This window comes from Bombina bombina, chromosome 3 (genome assembly GCF_027579735.1).
Source record: "Bombina bombina isolate aBomBom1 chromosome 3, aBomBom1.pri, whole genome shotgun sequence".
In the NCBI taxonomy this organism is placed as follows: Eukaryota; Metazoa; Chordata; class Amphibia; order Anura; family Bombinatoridae; genus Bombina; species Bombina bombina.
This window is the reverse complement of record NC_069501.1, coordinates 782324426-782340785: the sequence shown is the minus strand read 5'-3', so window position 1 is coordinate 782340785 and position 16360 is coordinate 782324426. Positions and strand designations below refer to the sequence as shown.

Genomic DNA, 16360 nt, shown 5'->3' with positions numbered 1-16360 from the left:
TATATATATATATATATATACACAGTTGTATGCAAAAGTTTAGGCACCCCTGACAATTTCCATGATTTTCATTTATAAATAATTAGGTGTTTGGATCAGCAATTTCCTTTTGATATATCAAATAACTGAAGGACACAGTAATATTTCAGTAGTGAAATGAGGTTTATTGGATTAACAGAAAATATGCAATATGCATCAAAACGAAATTAGACAGTTGCATACATTTGGGCACCCTTGTCATTTTGTTGATTTGAATACCTTTAACTACCTAGCACTGATTAATTGGAACACACAATTGGTTTGTTGAGCCCATTAAGCCTTGAACTTCATAGACGGGTGCATCCAATCATGAGTAAAGGTAAGTTGGCCGATTGCAAGTTGTTGTTCTCTTTGACTCTCCTTTGAAGAGTGATAACATGGGGACCTCTAAACAACTCTCAAATGACCTGAAAACAAAGATTGTTCAACATTATGGTTTAGGGGAAGGCCACAAAAAGCTATTGCAGAGATTTAAGCTGTCAGTGTCCACTGCGAGGAACATAGTGAGGAAATGGAAGACCACAGGCACAGTTCTTGTTAAGGCCAGAAGTAAAATATCAGAGAGGCAAAGGATGGTGAGAACTGTCAAAAACAGCCCACAGACCACCTCCAAAGACCTACAACATCATCTTGCTGCAGATGGTTTCACTGTGCATCGTTCAACAATTCAGCGTATGGGAGAGTGATACGGAAGAAGCCTTTTCTGCACACTCGCCACAAACAGTCGCTTGAGGTATGCAAATGCAAATTTGGACAAGCCAGCTTCATTTTGGAAGAAGGTGCTGTGGACTGATGAAACAAAGATTGAGTTATATGGTCATAACAAGGGGCGTTATGCATGGTGGCAAAAGAACACAGCGTTCCAAGACAAGCACTTGCTACCCACAGTAAAATTTGGTGGATGTTCCATCATGCTGTGGGGCTGTGTGGCCAGTGCCGGTACTGGGAATATTGTTAAAGTTGAGGGTTGCATGGATTCCACTCAATATCAGCAGATACTTGAGAATAATGTTGAGGAATCGGTCACAAAGTTAAAGTTACGCCGGAGCTGGATATTTCAACAAGACAACGACCCAAAACACTGCTCAAAATCTACTCTGACATTTATGCAGAGGAACAAGTACAATGTTCTGGAATGGCCATCCCAGTCCCCAGACCTGAATATCATTGAAAATCAGTGGGGTGATTTGAAGCGGGCTGTCCATGCTCTGTAACCATTCAGTTTTTTTATCTCCCCCCATAATTTTAATGAATTTTGGTTTAACCATGAAAATAGCTTTTCCAATGCAGCAACCAGAAATCTATCTCCTACTGATGAGTTCCAAAAAGAACGAAATAGGCTTGTCTAGTGAGTGATTTCTGGTTTGCTGTCATAATCCTGTTTAAAAGGATCGCTGTGTCAAAACAGTATTTTTGAAGCAAAAAAACTGAGAATTTGCATATCTTACCCACAATTCTCTTGTGCATTGGAAACATTGTATATTAAGAATTTCTGGGGAAAAGCAAGCGGGGATACTTGCCTAGATGTACTAATTTCCTATGCAAATATTTACATTGATTTAATTTTGAGACATGGAGGATTTTAATTTCAGTTTTTATCCCATATATATATATATATATATATACCATGATCAAATGTGAACGTACACTATATTTGTAACTTATCCTTCAAACAAATATTTGTATGTAATGTATTTTACAGGAAGGGTGATAGTAGCTACTGCCACTGGGGTGTATATTTTAATCCCTTTACCATTGGAAAAACAGATACGGGATCTTCTGTCAAATCAGAGGGTAGAGGAAGCTTTAATTCTGGCCAAAGGAGCCAGGCGGAACATTCCAAAAGAAAAATTTCAGGTTAGTTGCTGCCTGTATGAAAATGTTATATGTTGTAGCAATTTATTTAGACAAATGGTTCTTATCAGATATTTTAATATATACATAGTCTATATTATCAGTTTAGTACTAAATTACAAAAGCTTTAAATGCAAATTTACATTTTACATTAATTTAAAATTATAATTTCATTAATGATTTGCAAAACTGTTTGAGTATGTTTATGTACGTATGTATCTTAGGGCTGGAGGCAGATTCGTTTATTCACTGCTGTAAGCAATTACTTTCTAGTATGAAGCTGGTTTAGGTAATTTGCAGCACTTTAAATGAAAGCTAGCATACATAATTTGCTTTTCCTCATTTCTAGTGAGAGTGGGACAGTGTAGCAAGAAAAATAAAGCTCTCCTTAATATTCATTGAAAAATAACTAACGTTTCTATAAAAATGAAGGCAAAGCAAAAGATTGAAGTGACCACATTTCAGTTCTGAATAGGAACAATTTTACAGTATACTTACATTGACAGAAATGTTTCTATTAAGAGTTATCATCTGCATATAGTCTGCATGTGCACAAGCATTCGATCACCATGAAGGATGTTTTGTATGACATCACTGACACAATACACACCACCTCTGGATCTCTGAACATAGTATTTAAATTGTTGTAGAGAACGCCACTGAAATGATGATGCCCTTTTACTAGAATCATTTTTGCTTATACAAATATATTGCAAAAATACTTATTTTCAAAATTGTAATGCACTTAAACAAATTCTAATTTATTTTGTTCCTTTAGGTAGTTAGAGTTTGTGATATTACTGCTATGGTTCATGGGAAAAGGTTTGAACATCTGTGTGCAACACCTGTACGTTTATCACTAGTTTGTATGGTTGAAAGTAAATTAACTATTAATTGTCTTTTGATGTAGGTAATGTACAGAAGAATTCAGCAGCAGGCTGGATTTATACAGTTTGCACAACTTCAATTTCTGGAAGCAAAAGAATTATTCAGGTAACTTCACAAATGTCAACTGACTCATATCCCTACTGTTCACAATATAAATATAGAGTATATATTTTGTTCAAGTTGAAGATACTGTATATGTAGTTGTGCGCACACTGTTTTTCAAACCTTTTCCCACATTTTTGTGTCAATCTGCTTTTTAGGCAGATTCCCTTTAAGCCACAGCATCACGGTACACACAGCTTTTAAGCTTAGCCAATGTAAGTGCATTGATTCAGAACCATCCTAGAATGCACTTACATTGGCTAAGCTTAAAAGCTGTGTGTACCGTGATGCTATGGCTTAAAGTGAAGGTCAATTTCGATGAATTAGTGCCCGGTTTTTAATAATCCTATTAAAAACAAGGGCACTTTAATTCATCAAAATTGACATTTCACTCGTTTTCTTCAAAAACTTACCTTTTAATCCTGACAGCCGCTGCAGCGATTCCTCCGGCTGTCTGAAGCCTCTTCATACGTCAGAAATGACAAATCCGGCTTCCTCTAATCACGGATTCCCCCCTGGGGAATCATGGCCTGAAGCAACGCTGTGATTGGAGGAAGCTGGATTAATCATTTGTCGGGATTCGTTAATAGGCTATATAATGAGTTATATTCTCTACGTTTTCTGCATAGCGGAAGCTTTTAATCTCACTTTTCGCCTCCCTATAATTTTAGAAGTGTGTGTGTGTATATGTGTGTGTATATGTGTGTGTATATGTGTGTGTATATATATGTGTGTATATATATATATATATATATATATATATATATATATATATATATATATATATATATATATTATATCTCCTTGCAAGCACTGCTCCTGCATAGTGATTGACATGTGCCCACTCCTGAGTCTACCTAGGTTTGACATTATTTCTTGTACCGATTGGCTAATTTTTGAGCTCCATGTTGCAAGATTGTAAATATATTACTTTATTGTGGGTTTTACCAATGATTTTCCCTGAGGTGTGAAGGAAAGAATCTTCTGAAAAATTCAGTTTTGTTTAGGAGTTTCTGCTCTTTCTTTCTCCCTGATGTTTGTCCTCTCTCCAGGTGCTGTTTGCAGTCTTTTTAATTATGCAGATGACCTAGGATGGTTTTCAGTTTTTTTGTTTTTGTTTTTTTTTATCATTCTTTTGTACCTATACAAAGATGTCTGTCAAGAAGCTTTCAGCCATACAGCTAGAAAGCTTTAGGGCTTGATTTATCAAGCTGTGGCGGACAGGGGCATACATATGTGCCCCTGTCCACCGCAGCTCGCCTCTAGCGAACTGAATTCTATTGGCGGAAATTAACATTGCACGCAAGCACTATTTTCCGCTCATGTGCAACGCCACCCCTGCCCGCGCACAGCCAATCACGCTCGGGCAGGAGCTGTCAATCTCACTGGTCGGGCGAGAAAGGGGAGATTGAAATTCTCCACCTAAGAGCTGGTGAAGAGGATAGGAAGCAGTGGTCATAAATACGGACTGCAGGTTCTCATGTGAGAACCTGCAGTCGAAAACAAGGAGAAGGCTTGATAAATCGAGCCCTTAAAACAGAGCATTCTACTTTTTCATTCTTCTTATCCGGTTTTTTTTTTAAGGTAATTTCCTATGTGTTTTCTTAGAACATTGTTCTGATATTGTTGATAATTTAAAACACCTTGTAATTACAAGACATTTCTGTTGTGCTGCTATAGAAAAACATATCAGCCAAGTCTTAACATTTTAAAACAAATTAACATCCTTTTTACTGCAATTATTTGTTCAATAGCCAAGCTTCACCCACCTAATGCCTTGTCAAACTGGGCATTAGTCCACAGACAATAGGGCTAGTAACTGCCATAAAGTTAGTATAATATGCATTGTTTTGCAGTTGTTACCTGGTAAATCCAACAGGGGACATATAATAGGGGATATATATGTTCACATTCTGAGAATTAGAAATTGGCTAATTTCCAGAGCTACAGTTCATGAAAAGGGGACTAAATAAACAATGAAAATATATTACAAAGTTTGTTTGCTTTTTCCGTTAAATATAACTAAACATTTTATATAAAAATCCCAAATTGTTTACTTTCCCCTTTAAAGGGTGAATGTTGTCTGATCTCATAAGTATTGTTTGAACATTTTTTTTCAGTATTTCAAGTAGCTTAATTACTTTCTGGATTCGCTGTGCAATCATAAGGCGCATGTAATGCTTCTACTTTTTAAAGTGAACTTACATTCTTGTAGTACTTATTTGGGTTATACGTAATGAATCTTATTTGGAACAAATATGCAAAGCAAACAATTTTCTTTTGTTTATGTTCGCCTATTATTCGAGTGATGATGTAGGTCATTTTGATTAGAAGCCTAATTTACTGTACTTAAAGGGACAGTGTACTTTAAAATTGTCTTTAGCCTAATGTGTTTCCTTCCAATGACTTGTTCTACCAGCTGCAGAGTATAAAATGAATGAAAAATAATTAATTTACTTTCACGTTTGTGTTTGCAATAGCTGGTTTTGTTCTTTAAAACCACAACCCATCAAAGTGGGTTGAGCTTGCAGTGAAATCAGATATCGTTAGTTTATCACTTCCTGTACACACGTTTTTTTTAATTATCCATGTAAACAAAAGCACAATGTTTAGAACCATTAAAATTTAGGAAAGGACAGAATGTTTCTTTGGCCTCTTGACTGAAGCATTTGATTCATAAGTCTTTCTTGAAGGCAGGTCAGCCTCCACCTAAACGGATTACTGCTCATTCTACAAGATCAATTGCCACTTCTTAAGTTTTCAAGAATGAGGCTACTACTTGGTATCCTTTGCATACTTTTAGTTAATTCTACCATTTTGATGTTTTTCTTCTTTTGAGACAACCTTTGATAGGAAAGTCTTTTGATGAGGAATTTGTCTCAGCTTGATTTATTTTAACTGTATTAAAAAAAGCCCTTTTGGGATTCTTTTGGGGTTGTAGATTTATTTCCTCCCCAAGGCAGGGAGAGTCCACAACTTCATTCATAACTGTTGGGAATATCAACACCTGGCCACCAGGAGGAGGCCAAGACACCCCAGCCAAAGGCTATAAATATCCCTATCACTTACCCATCCCCCCAGTCATTATTTGCCTTTTGTCACTAGAGGAGGATGGCAGAGAAGGTGTTAGAGGAAAGATGACGGTCCTTTTAATGGGTATGTTCCCTGCAAGAGAGGACTGGGGTATTGGAGTAGCCACATAAATCTCTCAGTGAGAGTAGTGGTGAAGATTAGATACATATAAATCAGGGAGCGTTCTCTGTAAGCATATGGATAATCAGCTAACTACCCCTAGGATATCAGTGTAGACATGTTACACTGCTTCTTCTTTTCCCACTCGGGTCCCTGTCAGAGGAAGAGATGTCTGTCACACATTGAGCAGCTGTGTGAGTGCTCCACAGCATGATTCCTGAGAAGTAAGTCCCTTTATTTTTTTTAGGGGAATATGTGTTTTCCTAGGGATACTTGAAGAGAGCTCACAGTGGGGGTCTTTTGTTGTTTTTCCCTGAGGTATCTGAGGAGGAACCTCCGGTGTTGGGGTTTTATTTGTTGAGCATGTGGGGACTTGACTCCTTAGCAAAGCACTTGTAAGGGTTGAAGGGGGCTCGGGAGTCACCCAAGACAGATCGCAGACTGGGGCATTCATTTTTTATTATTAACTGCGCAATATTTTATGTGCACTCAGACCGGTAGTGGAGGTGTACTCATCTTGCGCCTGTCAGGTCCTTCTGGCCCTTTAACATACCGGGAACCTCCCTATAAAAATCCCTGCCTCCTACCAGTCAATGCTGGTATATTGAAGTTCTAGGAGCTGAAACGTTTCACTCCTACCGCTCCATCCTAGCCGTTATCCTGGGAACTTCTTCCAAGATTCCTGCTGAAGTACCTCATTGCTCCCGCAGTAATCTCCTGTGTTTGCAGCGTCACGCTGTTTCCTCCTGCAGCCGTCTTCCTACCCTCTGCCTCACACGCGACCACGCGTGACGTCATCAGGCACTACCGCAGGCCTCAGAAGCCTTACACTCCTCCATCTCGTCTGCATCCCATGCTCCCTTACGGGAACCAGCAGCGTCGTACCTCCCTGGAGCTGCAGGTAAGACCTACATCGCCCCTCTATACTACCACAGAGGATCTCGGTACCTCTGTCCTGTTACGCTGGGGGTATATTAAGACAAGGGGGTTCCCCTCTCCGTATACTGGGAGACCCCTCTGTCACACTATTAATTGCATAAGATCTATCCTTGACCAACCAAGTTGCATATTTTCCACAGACTCTTATTATATTCAGTGTTAATGACTGTGTGCTAGCTGATCCACTCTTATATCAAGTGTTAAACAACTGATACGTATATCACAACCAGAGGCTTAGCAAACACCACTGTAGGGAATTTTTACTGAAACCATTACAGCGCCCCATGTAACCGGCTTCACTTCCCCTTGCCGATGTTTGCAGGAGCTGTGGTGCATCTTAAAAATTTTGTTACGATCTGTGGAGAGTTCAGTCGTCTTCGAATATCTAACCTGTGTTTCTAGGAGAGGGTGAGCAACCCAGCCTAGGGCAGGGTAGAGGTGTCATATTTTTTGCTAAAAGGTTTTATTTGAGAAACGGTCCTTATTAATTTTTAGACATAACGGTTGTAAAATCTTCTGCCTAAGTTATGGAGGACTCTGATGTTAACCCCTCTGAGGGTTATTTGGCTGCAATTAGTATTACTAATAACTGCCTTTACTGTGATGAGGCCATAGTATGTCCTCCTGCCCAATTCTGTTCCATCTGTCTGTTTTTTTTGTTTGTTTTTTTTTAAATCTAAGAAGGGATCCAAAAATGCTATACCTTCAGGTAAATTAACCCCTTCTGAGCCTTCTACCTCTCAGGAGTCTGTTGTCCAGGGGATGCCTCTCCTCTCCCATCAACCCGGATTTAATTCTATCTCACAAGCAGTCTCTTGCCGCCAGCCATTTATCTCCTCCTGGGGGTAGATTTTTCCTGCAGATGTTTCCTCACAATTGCAATCTGCTGTAACGGCGGCCCTAAACGCCTTGCCAATCTCTGGGAAACAATAGAAATATTTAATGGTTAAATGACACTTGCTTTTTTTGGTGCTTTCCAAAATGCATACATATAAACAAGAAATTATGTATAAAACGTTAAAATACAGATAAGTGACCGGTCACTAACAAAGTCCAGATAAACTTTTCAAAGTCCAGGTTGACATTTAAGAACACTGGTATATCATATGTGTGAGAGGAGATGGTTCTGCCCTGATCAAATATAATCCACAAGGGTAAATACAAAATTAAACAAAGTTTGCTGTTCAAAACAATTTCTCCTTAGTAGTAGTATAAGGACTGTGTAAATCTTTGTACTTAGCTTGTAGTTCCGTTGTAGCATACAAATATCCGCTGCCTATTTTCACTCGTTAAGCTAGGCTTGACCCTCTGTCGTTTCTCACGGATGCTGTGTTCAGTGTGTGTGCTCTGCTTGTCCGGACGCCGTCTCAGGGCAAATGAGGCGCTGTAGTTGGTTCACTGGTGCTGATTGGCTACTGACACCCCTCGTGTCTTTACGTACCAATCCAACGCTCTCTTCCTCATGTAGGGATATTCTATCCCGGTCCTAATCCAGATATCTCTGCGTAGAGATCGTAAATAATTCTGGAACTTTTAGCGTATCTGTTACTTGTTAGGAATTAGTAATCCCTTGAATACCATCAACGCGTTTTGCTGTTGTCACGGCTTTTTCAACGCATCAATGGTATTCAAGGGATTACTAATTCCTAACAAGTAATAGATATGCTAATAGTTCCAGAATTATTTACGATCTGTGCACAGAGATATTTGGATTGGGACCGGGAGAGAATATCCCCACACGAGGAAGAGAGCGTTGTATTGGTATGTAAAGACACGAGGGGTGTCAGTAGCCAATCAGCACCAGTGAATCAACTACAGCGCCTCATTTGCACTGAGACAGCATCCGGAGAGGCAGAGCACACACGCTGAACACAGCATCCGTGAGAAACAGAGGGTCGAGCCTAGCTTAACGAGTGAAAATAGGCAGCGGATGTTTGTATGCTACAACGGAACTACAAGCTAAGTACAAAGATTTACACAGTCCTTATACTACTACTAAGGAGAAATTGTTTTGAACAGAAAACTTTTAATTTTGTCTTTTCCCTTGCGGATTATATTTGAGCAGGATAGAACCATCTCCTCTCTCAACATATGATATACCAGTGTTCTTAAAAGTTAACCTGGACTTTGAAAAGTTTATCTAGACTTTGTTAGTGACCGGTCACTTATCTGTATTTTAATGTTTTATTCATCATTCCTTGTTTATATGTATGCATTTTGGAAAACACCAAAGGTGTTCTCAGATAGAGATATATATATTTTAAGCCTCTTTTTATTAGTTATATTTAACCTATTATAGTACCTTACCATTCTTCTACATTGTTCTTACATACTTTTTCAAAATTTTACAAATTTGACGTTTTCGCTTCAGCTGTAGCGGCTTTTGGGAGAAAGGTGTTACAGGCTGTGGTGCCCTCAGTTTAGGGTCAGCCTCCTTTTCTTCAGTCCCTCCTGTTTATTCATCAGTGTCCTCTGGATCTTGGGTATTAGTTCCCAACCGTTATGAATGAAGTTGTGAACTCTACCTGGGGGAAAAAAACAAATTTATGCTTACCAGATAAATTCCTTTCCTTCCTGGCAGGTAGAGTCCACGACCCCGCCTGTAATTGTTCTTGGTGGCTTCCTTATTCATTTTTTCTTCTGGCACCTCTACACCCTAATGTTTCTCCTGCTTTTCCTTGTTCCCTCGCCCCAATAACTGGGGGGATGGAGAAGTGGGAGGATTATTTATAACCTTTGGCTGGGGTGTCTTTGCCTCCTCCTGGTGGCCAGGTGTTGATATTCCCAATAGTTATGAATGAAGTCGTGGACTCTCCCTGCCAGGAAGGAAAGGAATTTATCTGGTAAGCATAAATTTTTGTTTTTTTTTAAGTGAAAAAAAGATGTTTCTTAAATCCCTCCCTTTGTGTCTCATCACCCGTGGACTCCAAAGCTTGGGTATTCGTTCCCAGGAGTAATGGATTGTTAACTCTCAACACATGTATGAAAGAAAACCTAATTTATGCTTACCTGATAAATTAATTTCTTTCACGTTGAGAGTCCACGAGACCCCACATCTTTTTTTCTCTGCTCCATTTATTTTGTTCTTATTTCTTTTCCTAGCTTATTTTTGCTTGGCTATACATTAGACTGTGGTACCTGTGAGCTGGGAGGGTTTTTATAGAGATCTTGGAGTTTGGGATTCTTTGCCTCCTCCAAGTGGTAGTGAAGAGTAATTCCCCAGAGTAATAGCTTGTGGACTCTCACCACCATAAAAGAAATTCATTTATCAGGTAAGCGTAAATTATTATATTTGTATGTTTTTTCTTTTATATGAGCCACAGTTAAATATTATAACATATGTCTTTTATTGATCTTATATACCAAGAATAGCTAACTGGTGGCCCATGGTTCTCCGTTATAGTTTTTGAGACTACTTGGAATAAGGAGAGCTAAGAAAGTCTGACCTATTTTTACATTAAAATGTTTTGGCGACTTCTGCTGATTGGGCAAATAAGATGACCACAGCTCAAATTAACCCTAGTACACAGAGGGTACCCTAAATCTGGCCCTGTGCCACGGAATGTTTTTAGGAAACCTATTATTATTTGTGTGTTTTAATATCCAGAAATGTATATGCAGCCCTCAAAGTTTTTAACATATTGATCTAAGTCCCCCAGGAAGTTGGACATCACAGTTTATACCATAACTAATTTTAAGTGTTTTTTTTTTTTGTTTTTTTTTTTTAATCTTCCCAAAATCTGTCCGTGCGTAGTACTAGTTAGGTCACCACAATTGCTTTTACCTTTTACTTGTTAAACGTAGAAAAGGGTTTGACACATCTTGGGCACCATTAAGCCAATGATACATCTGGCTCATTCTGTTTTTATTATTTCCAAGTCAACATAACGTTATCTTGTATCAATTATGAATTTTGTGTCAGTCTCGCCATTATTCTGGCCTACTACCAAATTTCATATACATTTGGCAACCCCTCCCTTACAAAATTACCTGCTTCTTTTATAATAAAAAAAAAAATTACAGTTAAGTGTCAAGCTTTTGCTTTGGTTCCCAATAGTCTTTCCAATAACCTGAACAGTTAAAATAGTGTTTGCATATATTTTGTGTGATAGTTTGTCTGTACTATATCACAATATTCAACTTGTTCAAGTGTTTAAAACCTTTTATCGTATTTACTAATACTGATGCCATAGTCTTAAATATCTTCATAAGCTTCCTCTTATAGTCCTAGTTATGAGTAGAATCATTAATTTCATTTCTAAATGCCTATGCTTATACATTAATATTGTTTAATTTAGTATGGTTATGTCATTGCAGAAGCAGCCACCTTGACATCCGTGAGCTAATCTCCCTTTACCCTCTCCTGCTGCCATCCACTTCTGCCTTCATTCGCACCCACCCACCCCTCCACGAGTATGCTGACCTCAACCAGCTCACTCGAGGTGACCAGGAAAAGGTGGCTAAGTGCAAGAGCTTCCTTATGAGTTATCTAAGTGAAATCCGTAGCACAGAAGTAGCAAATGGTTTCCATGAAGAAGTGGACACGGCCCTACTCAAGTTATATGCAGAAGCTGATCATGAAAGCCTACTGGACTTGCTGGTCTCCGATAACGCCTGTCACGTGGCTGAAAGTGCAGCTTGGCTGGAAAAGCACAAAAAGTGAGTTCTACTTCAACATTCCTAATAGAAACCTAGAATTTTTAGCACTAACAATAGCCACTTCTTTTAACATTTTGTCTTCCTTTATTTTGAGAGTAACTTGGAAAAAAAAAAGGGATTATTTTCTGCTACAAATAAATGAGTTCCCTAGGTATAGTAAGCATAGAGAATCAATCAATTATAGGCAAACCCACCTGACTTACTGAGGTCTTAAAGTGAAAGTCAATTTTGATGTTAAAGTGCCCGGTTTTTAAACATTTGATTAAAAACAGGGGCACTTTATTCATCAAAATTTACATTTCACTCGTGTTGAGAAAAAAAACTTACCTTCTAATCTTCACAGCAGCTCCAGCTTCCTCCAGTCGTTGCAAGCCATTTCTGACGTCAGAAATGATGGATAGGTCATCCTCCAATCACGGCTCCCCCCCCCCCCCCGGGGGAATTAGTGTCTGATTCAACGCCGTGATTGGAGGAAGCCGGATTCCTCATTTTAGACGCAGGAAGAGGCTTTGCAACGGGCGGAGGAAGCTGGAGCTGCTGTGAAGATTAAAAGGTAAGTTTGTTTTTTTTTCTCAACAGGAGTGAAATGTAAATTTTGATGAATTAAAGTGCTCCTGTTTTTAATTGAATTTTTAAAAACCAGGCACTTTAGCATCAAAATTGACATTCACTTTAATGTGCATATAACTACTTTGTTCATTGGAGATTTAATTTTATTTGTTTTTCAGCCAATAACCTTTGACTTGTCACATTAAAGTAAAACTGACCTATAGTATTTACCCACGTATAAGAAATAAAATATGATCATCAGAGCCTCACTTTTACATAGAAGACATAACCCTAAGGTCTACAAACAGAACAGCACTACTTAGTTACGAGACACCCCTTTATCAGTCACGTGAAAGTGAGCTATTTAACATGCAATGATAGTCAACTGTCTGTAGATTCAGTAAGTTTTAGACTGTTGTACAAACACATTTCAATAAAATACAAAGTATATTTATCTGGTCATATTTTACAGAATAATCAGTCGGTATTGCATTAGCCCCTTGATTGCCAGATAGAGCTAATACACATTTTGTAATGTTTTACTGCTTTTTGGTTACTTAAGGGTTCATTTGTTTGCATTATAGATAGCTGTATATAGCAGTGATAATCTTTTATATCCTACAGATAACCTGTAGGATATAAAAGATTATCACTGTTTGCTGTAATATAGTGGTGTTGATGCATTGTGACAACTGCTTGTATGATGCCACCAGTTATGTCATTGATGATGTCATCCAAAGTTCCCAAAGGGGTGTGGGGACTGTTTGTTAAGTAGTTCAATGCTTTTAAACTTTTGAGATAAAACATAAACTCTGGCTTTAATGTGTTGTATGACCCTGCAACATGCTCAGCCCTGGGTGCAAGGCCCATAGGGAAAATTATTGTATATATTGTAACCATTTGTCAATTTTACTTAGGTTTTTTTATCCACCGGAAACAATTTTGCAGCATATTTAGAGTTAATTCAAGACTGTTAAAGAAAATTGTGTTGGATAGTAGACACAACCATTCCGTTTTTCTCAGCATTATATTTGGCATCACATCCTATTTGCATCCCAAAATGTAATTGTCTGTATGTACCTTGACTGTGAATGTTTTATTTTATTGCAAGACAGGAGGCTTCATATATTTTGCAATAAATTCTTTACTGAATCCCAACAGCAGCGAAAACAGAGTGACATCATAGTAGGAAAAATGAACAATAAGATCACAGTAGTCTGTATCAAAAAAACTCAAGGAACACGGTCTGTACTTCCTCTTTTCTTTTCTGCTTCCCAGCAGTTAGCAAGCTAAGTGATTTTGCTCTCTTATTCTACATTGATATCTATTTATTCTCTGTATATTCTCAAGGAAATTGCATTTTCCATCTACCGTCCTAATTTCTCTACTTTTATTAGCACTGTACCTTTCATTTGCACTGTAGCTGTATCAGGTGCCTGCTGCTTCTCAGCTCACAGTACTTAAAGGGACGTACCAACCAAAAGTGGAATCCACGTGGATGCATTTCAGGAACGTCATAATGGCGGGAAGAGGTTAAGTATGCACCATGCATCAGTATTTTAAACACAGCACTTGCTCAGAAAGACTAAGGTGAATGTATCATCTGGTAATGACTGAATTTGATCATTGCTAATATAATGCAAGCCCCACTGACACTCTGAGCAGCTGGAGTATTTAAAATGCTGGTGCACTGAGAATATCTAGAGATGCTTCACGTGCAGAGAAAAATTTTAACACTAAAACAGTGATAACATTTACTATAAGCATTTTTGCCTATACAATGCAAATATGTTTCTATTCAAATTATGTAATTTATCTATGTGCATTTAAATTTTGACTGGAATGTCCCTTTAACACCATAATTTCACTGCTGTGTTCTGTCCTGATGCATACTTTCTGTAGTTTTCCATTTATTTTTTTATTTTTATTCCAAATGATATAACTATTTATTTAACTTTCTTTTACAATGGCGATTTTATTTTGATTTTCTAGTTTTTATTGTATTTTAGCACTAAAATGTGTGTCTTGACTGTTTTTAGCCTTCTTTAAAGTAAATGTGACTATTTGTACAATAATGTCTGTGTCCTTTTTCTTTCTAAGGTGGTTATAGTCCTCAAATTCTTACTTGTGGGAATTAACTTCCTGCCACCAGGAAGAGGCAAAGACACCCACAGCAAAGCTTTAAGTATCCCTCCTACCTCTGCCAGTAGTTATTTGCCTTATCAACAAGCAGCAGGCAAGGATAGAGGTGCTCAAGATTTTTTGTTATAATCCCATAATTTCCCTCAATGGATAGTTCCTGGAAGAGAGGGATTTAGGAGAGTACTGGCTGTGCAAAGTAAATCTTCTCTTGGGTTGGGCTTTGTGGTCACAAACCTGCCAGGGGTGTCGCTGGGATAGTTCCTAATCCTTTTCCTGCCTGGCCATTTTGATGTTCTCTCTCAGTATATCCTCTACTGATAGTTACAGTGCAGGATGGGCTCTCTACTGTCTCCTAGGACCACCATAGGGGTAAGAACAGTGAAGGCGACTGTTGCTGGGAAATAGCCTGTCCTAGCTGTATAGCCCACAGTGCAGCTGTATAACAAACTTGGGTAACAGACTGTGCAGAGGTTTGTGCACAGGGTGGTCTATTTATGCACAGAAGGGGGTTGGGTGATTTTACACTCAGTATACACTGTTAGACTCCATTTATTATCCCTACATCTTGGTACCTTATGTTGTTGTTTAGATGTGTGTATACTTATTACATAGGGGGTAGTGGTTCCTTTAATAGTGCCGCTCTCGTTACCACCGGCATGTGCCGAGCTCAGACCTCCTTCAGACTACATCAAGAAATCGGCACCGGAGCCTTATTCCAGTGCAGTGAGAGGGGAAGCTAAGCGCGAGTCATCGGTCCGGTCGGAAGGGAGAGCTAAGTTCTGGTGTGCTCTCCGAATTTCTCATGTTGTTGGATGGAAGCCCCAGTGCTCAGGGAGTACATATTGGGCAATACTGACGCAGCCTGTTGTAATCTTTTTAAAGCAGAACTCACTGGGTAGCGCTCCTCTTGTTTTTTTTTTTCTTATAGAAGCAATAAGATAGTGCTACTGGGTGATGTCATCGCAAAGGAAATAGGAAGTAGAAAAAGTGTTCCTTGAGTTTGATACATAGTGCTGTGATCTTATTGGTTATTTATTGTTCCTGCTATGGTGTCACTTTGTTTTTGCTGCTTTTTGGATTCAGTAAATAATTGAATGCAAAATACTTGCCTCCTGTCTTTAAAAAAATCTAGATTATTCGGTCACCAAGGCTAGAATGATCGCCATTCACCTGTAACAGTTCCCACGGGAATAGGGACCTCAATTCCTCCTATATGTGTTTGTCAATTTCGTCCTGTCTCTTACAAGTGTTATATTATTGTTTTATTTAAATGAATTGTATCCATGGACAGCGCTGCGGAATATGTTGGCGCTTCATAAATAAAGTATAATAATAATAATAATTTGACCTTTTAAAATGTTACCTATTGTCCTGTGTAAACATAAATATATTATGTTGTATTGTTTCAGATATTTTGCACTTGGTCTTTTGTATCACCACAACAAACAGGATTCAGAAGCACTTCAGGTAATGCATTTAACAGCTCAAACTATTTACTTTATAAAGGGGTGGTGACCCTATGTCACTAGTGCCCAAGGTTACACTTAAAACAAACTTGCTCTCTTTCTCTGGGCTGCTATTATTTTTAATTGGTTTCATTGTAATGTTAAAGGAGTTTTGAAACCCACATTTTTTTCCAGATAAAGCAACTTTCTAATTTACTTCTATTATCAAATTTTCTTTGTTCTCTTGATATGTTTATTTGAAAAGGCAGGAATGTAAGCTTAGGAGCCGGACGATTTTTGCTTCAGCACCCTAGGTAGCACTTGCTGATTGATGGCTACATTTAGCCACCAATCAGCAAGCACTGCACAGGTGCTGAACTAAAAATTGTCAGGTTTCTAAGCTTACACTCCTTTTCAAATAAAGATACCAAGAAAACAAAGGAAAATTAATAAAAAAGAGTAAATTAGAAAGTTGCTTAAAATTGCATGTTCCATCTGAATCATTTAAGAAAAAAATTGGGTTTCATATTCCTTTAATTGTTGATATTGTT

At 38.3% G+C, this 16360-nt stretch overlaps 1 protein-coding gene across 1 annotated transcript in view; it reads left to right on the top strand.

The window, feature by feature from the left end:
* Nucleotides 1-16360, top strand: part of TGFBRAP1 (transforming growth factor beta receptor associated protein 1) — a 99829-nt gene that overhangs the window by 22101 nt on the left and 61368 nt on the right. The window contains exons 4-7 of the mRNA XM_053707666.1: nt 1742-1896; nt 2804-2886; nt 11332-11673; nt 15774-15831. Of these exons, the coding sequence (XP_053563641.1) occupies nt 1742-1896; nt 2804-2886; nt 11332-11673; nt 15774-15831 (638 nt within the window). The remainder of the gene's footprint in view (nt 1-1741; nt 1897-2803; nt 2887-11331; nt 11674-15773; nt 15832-16360) is intronic.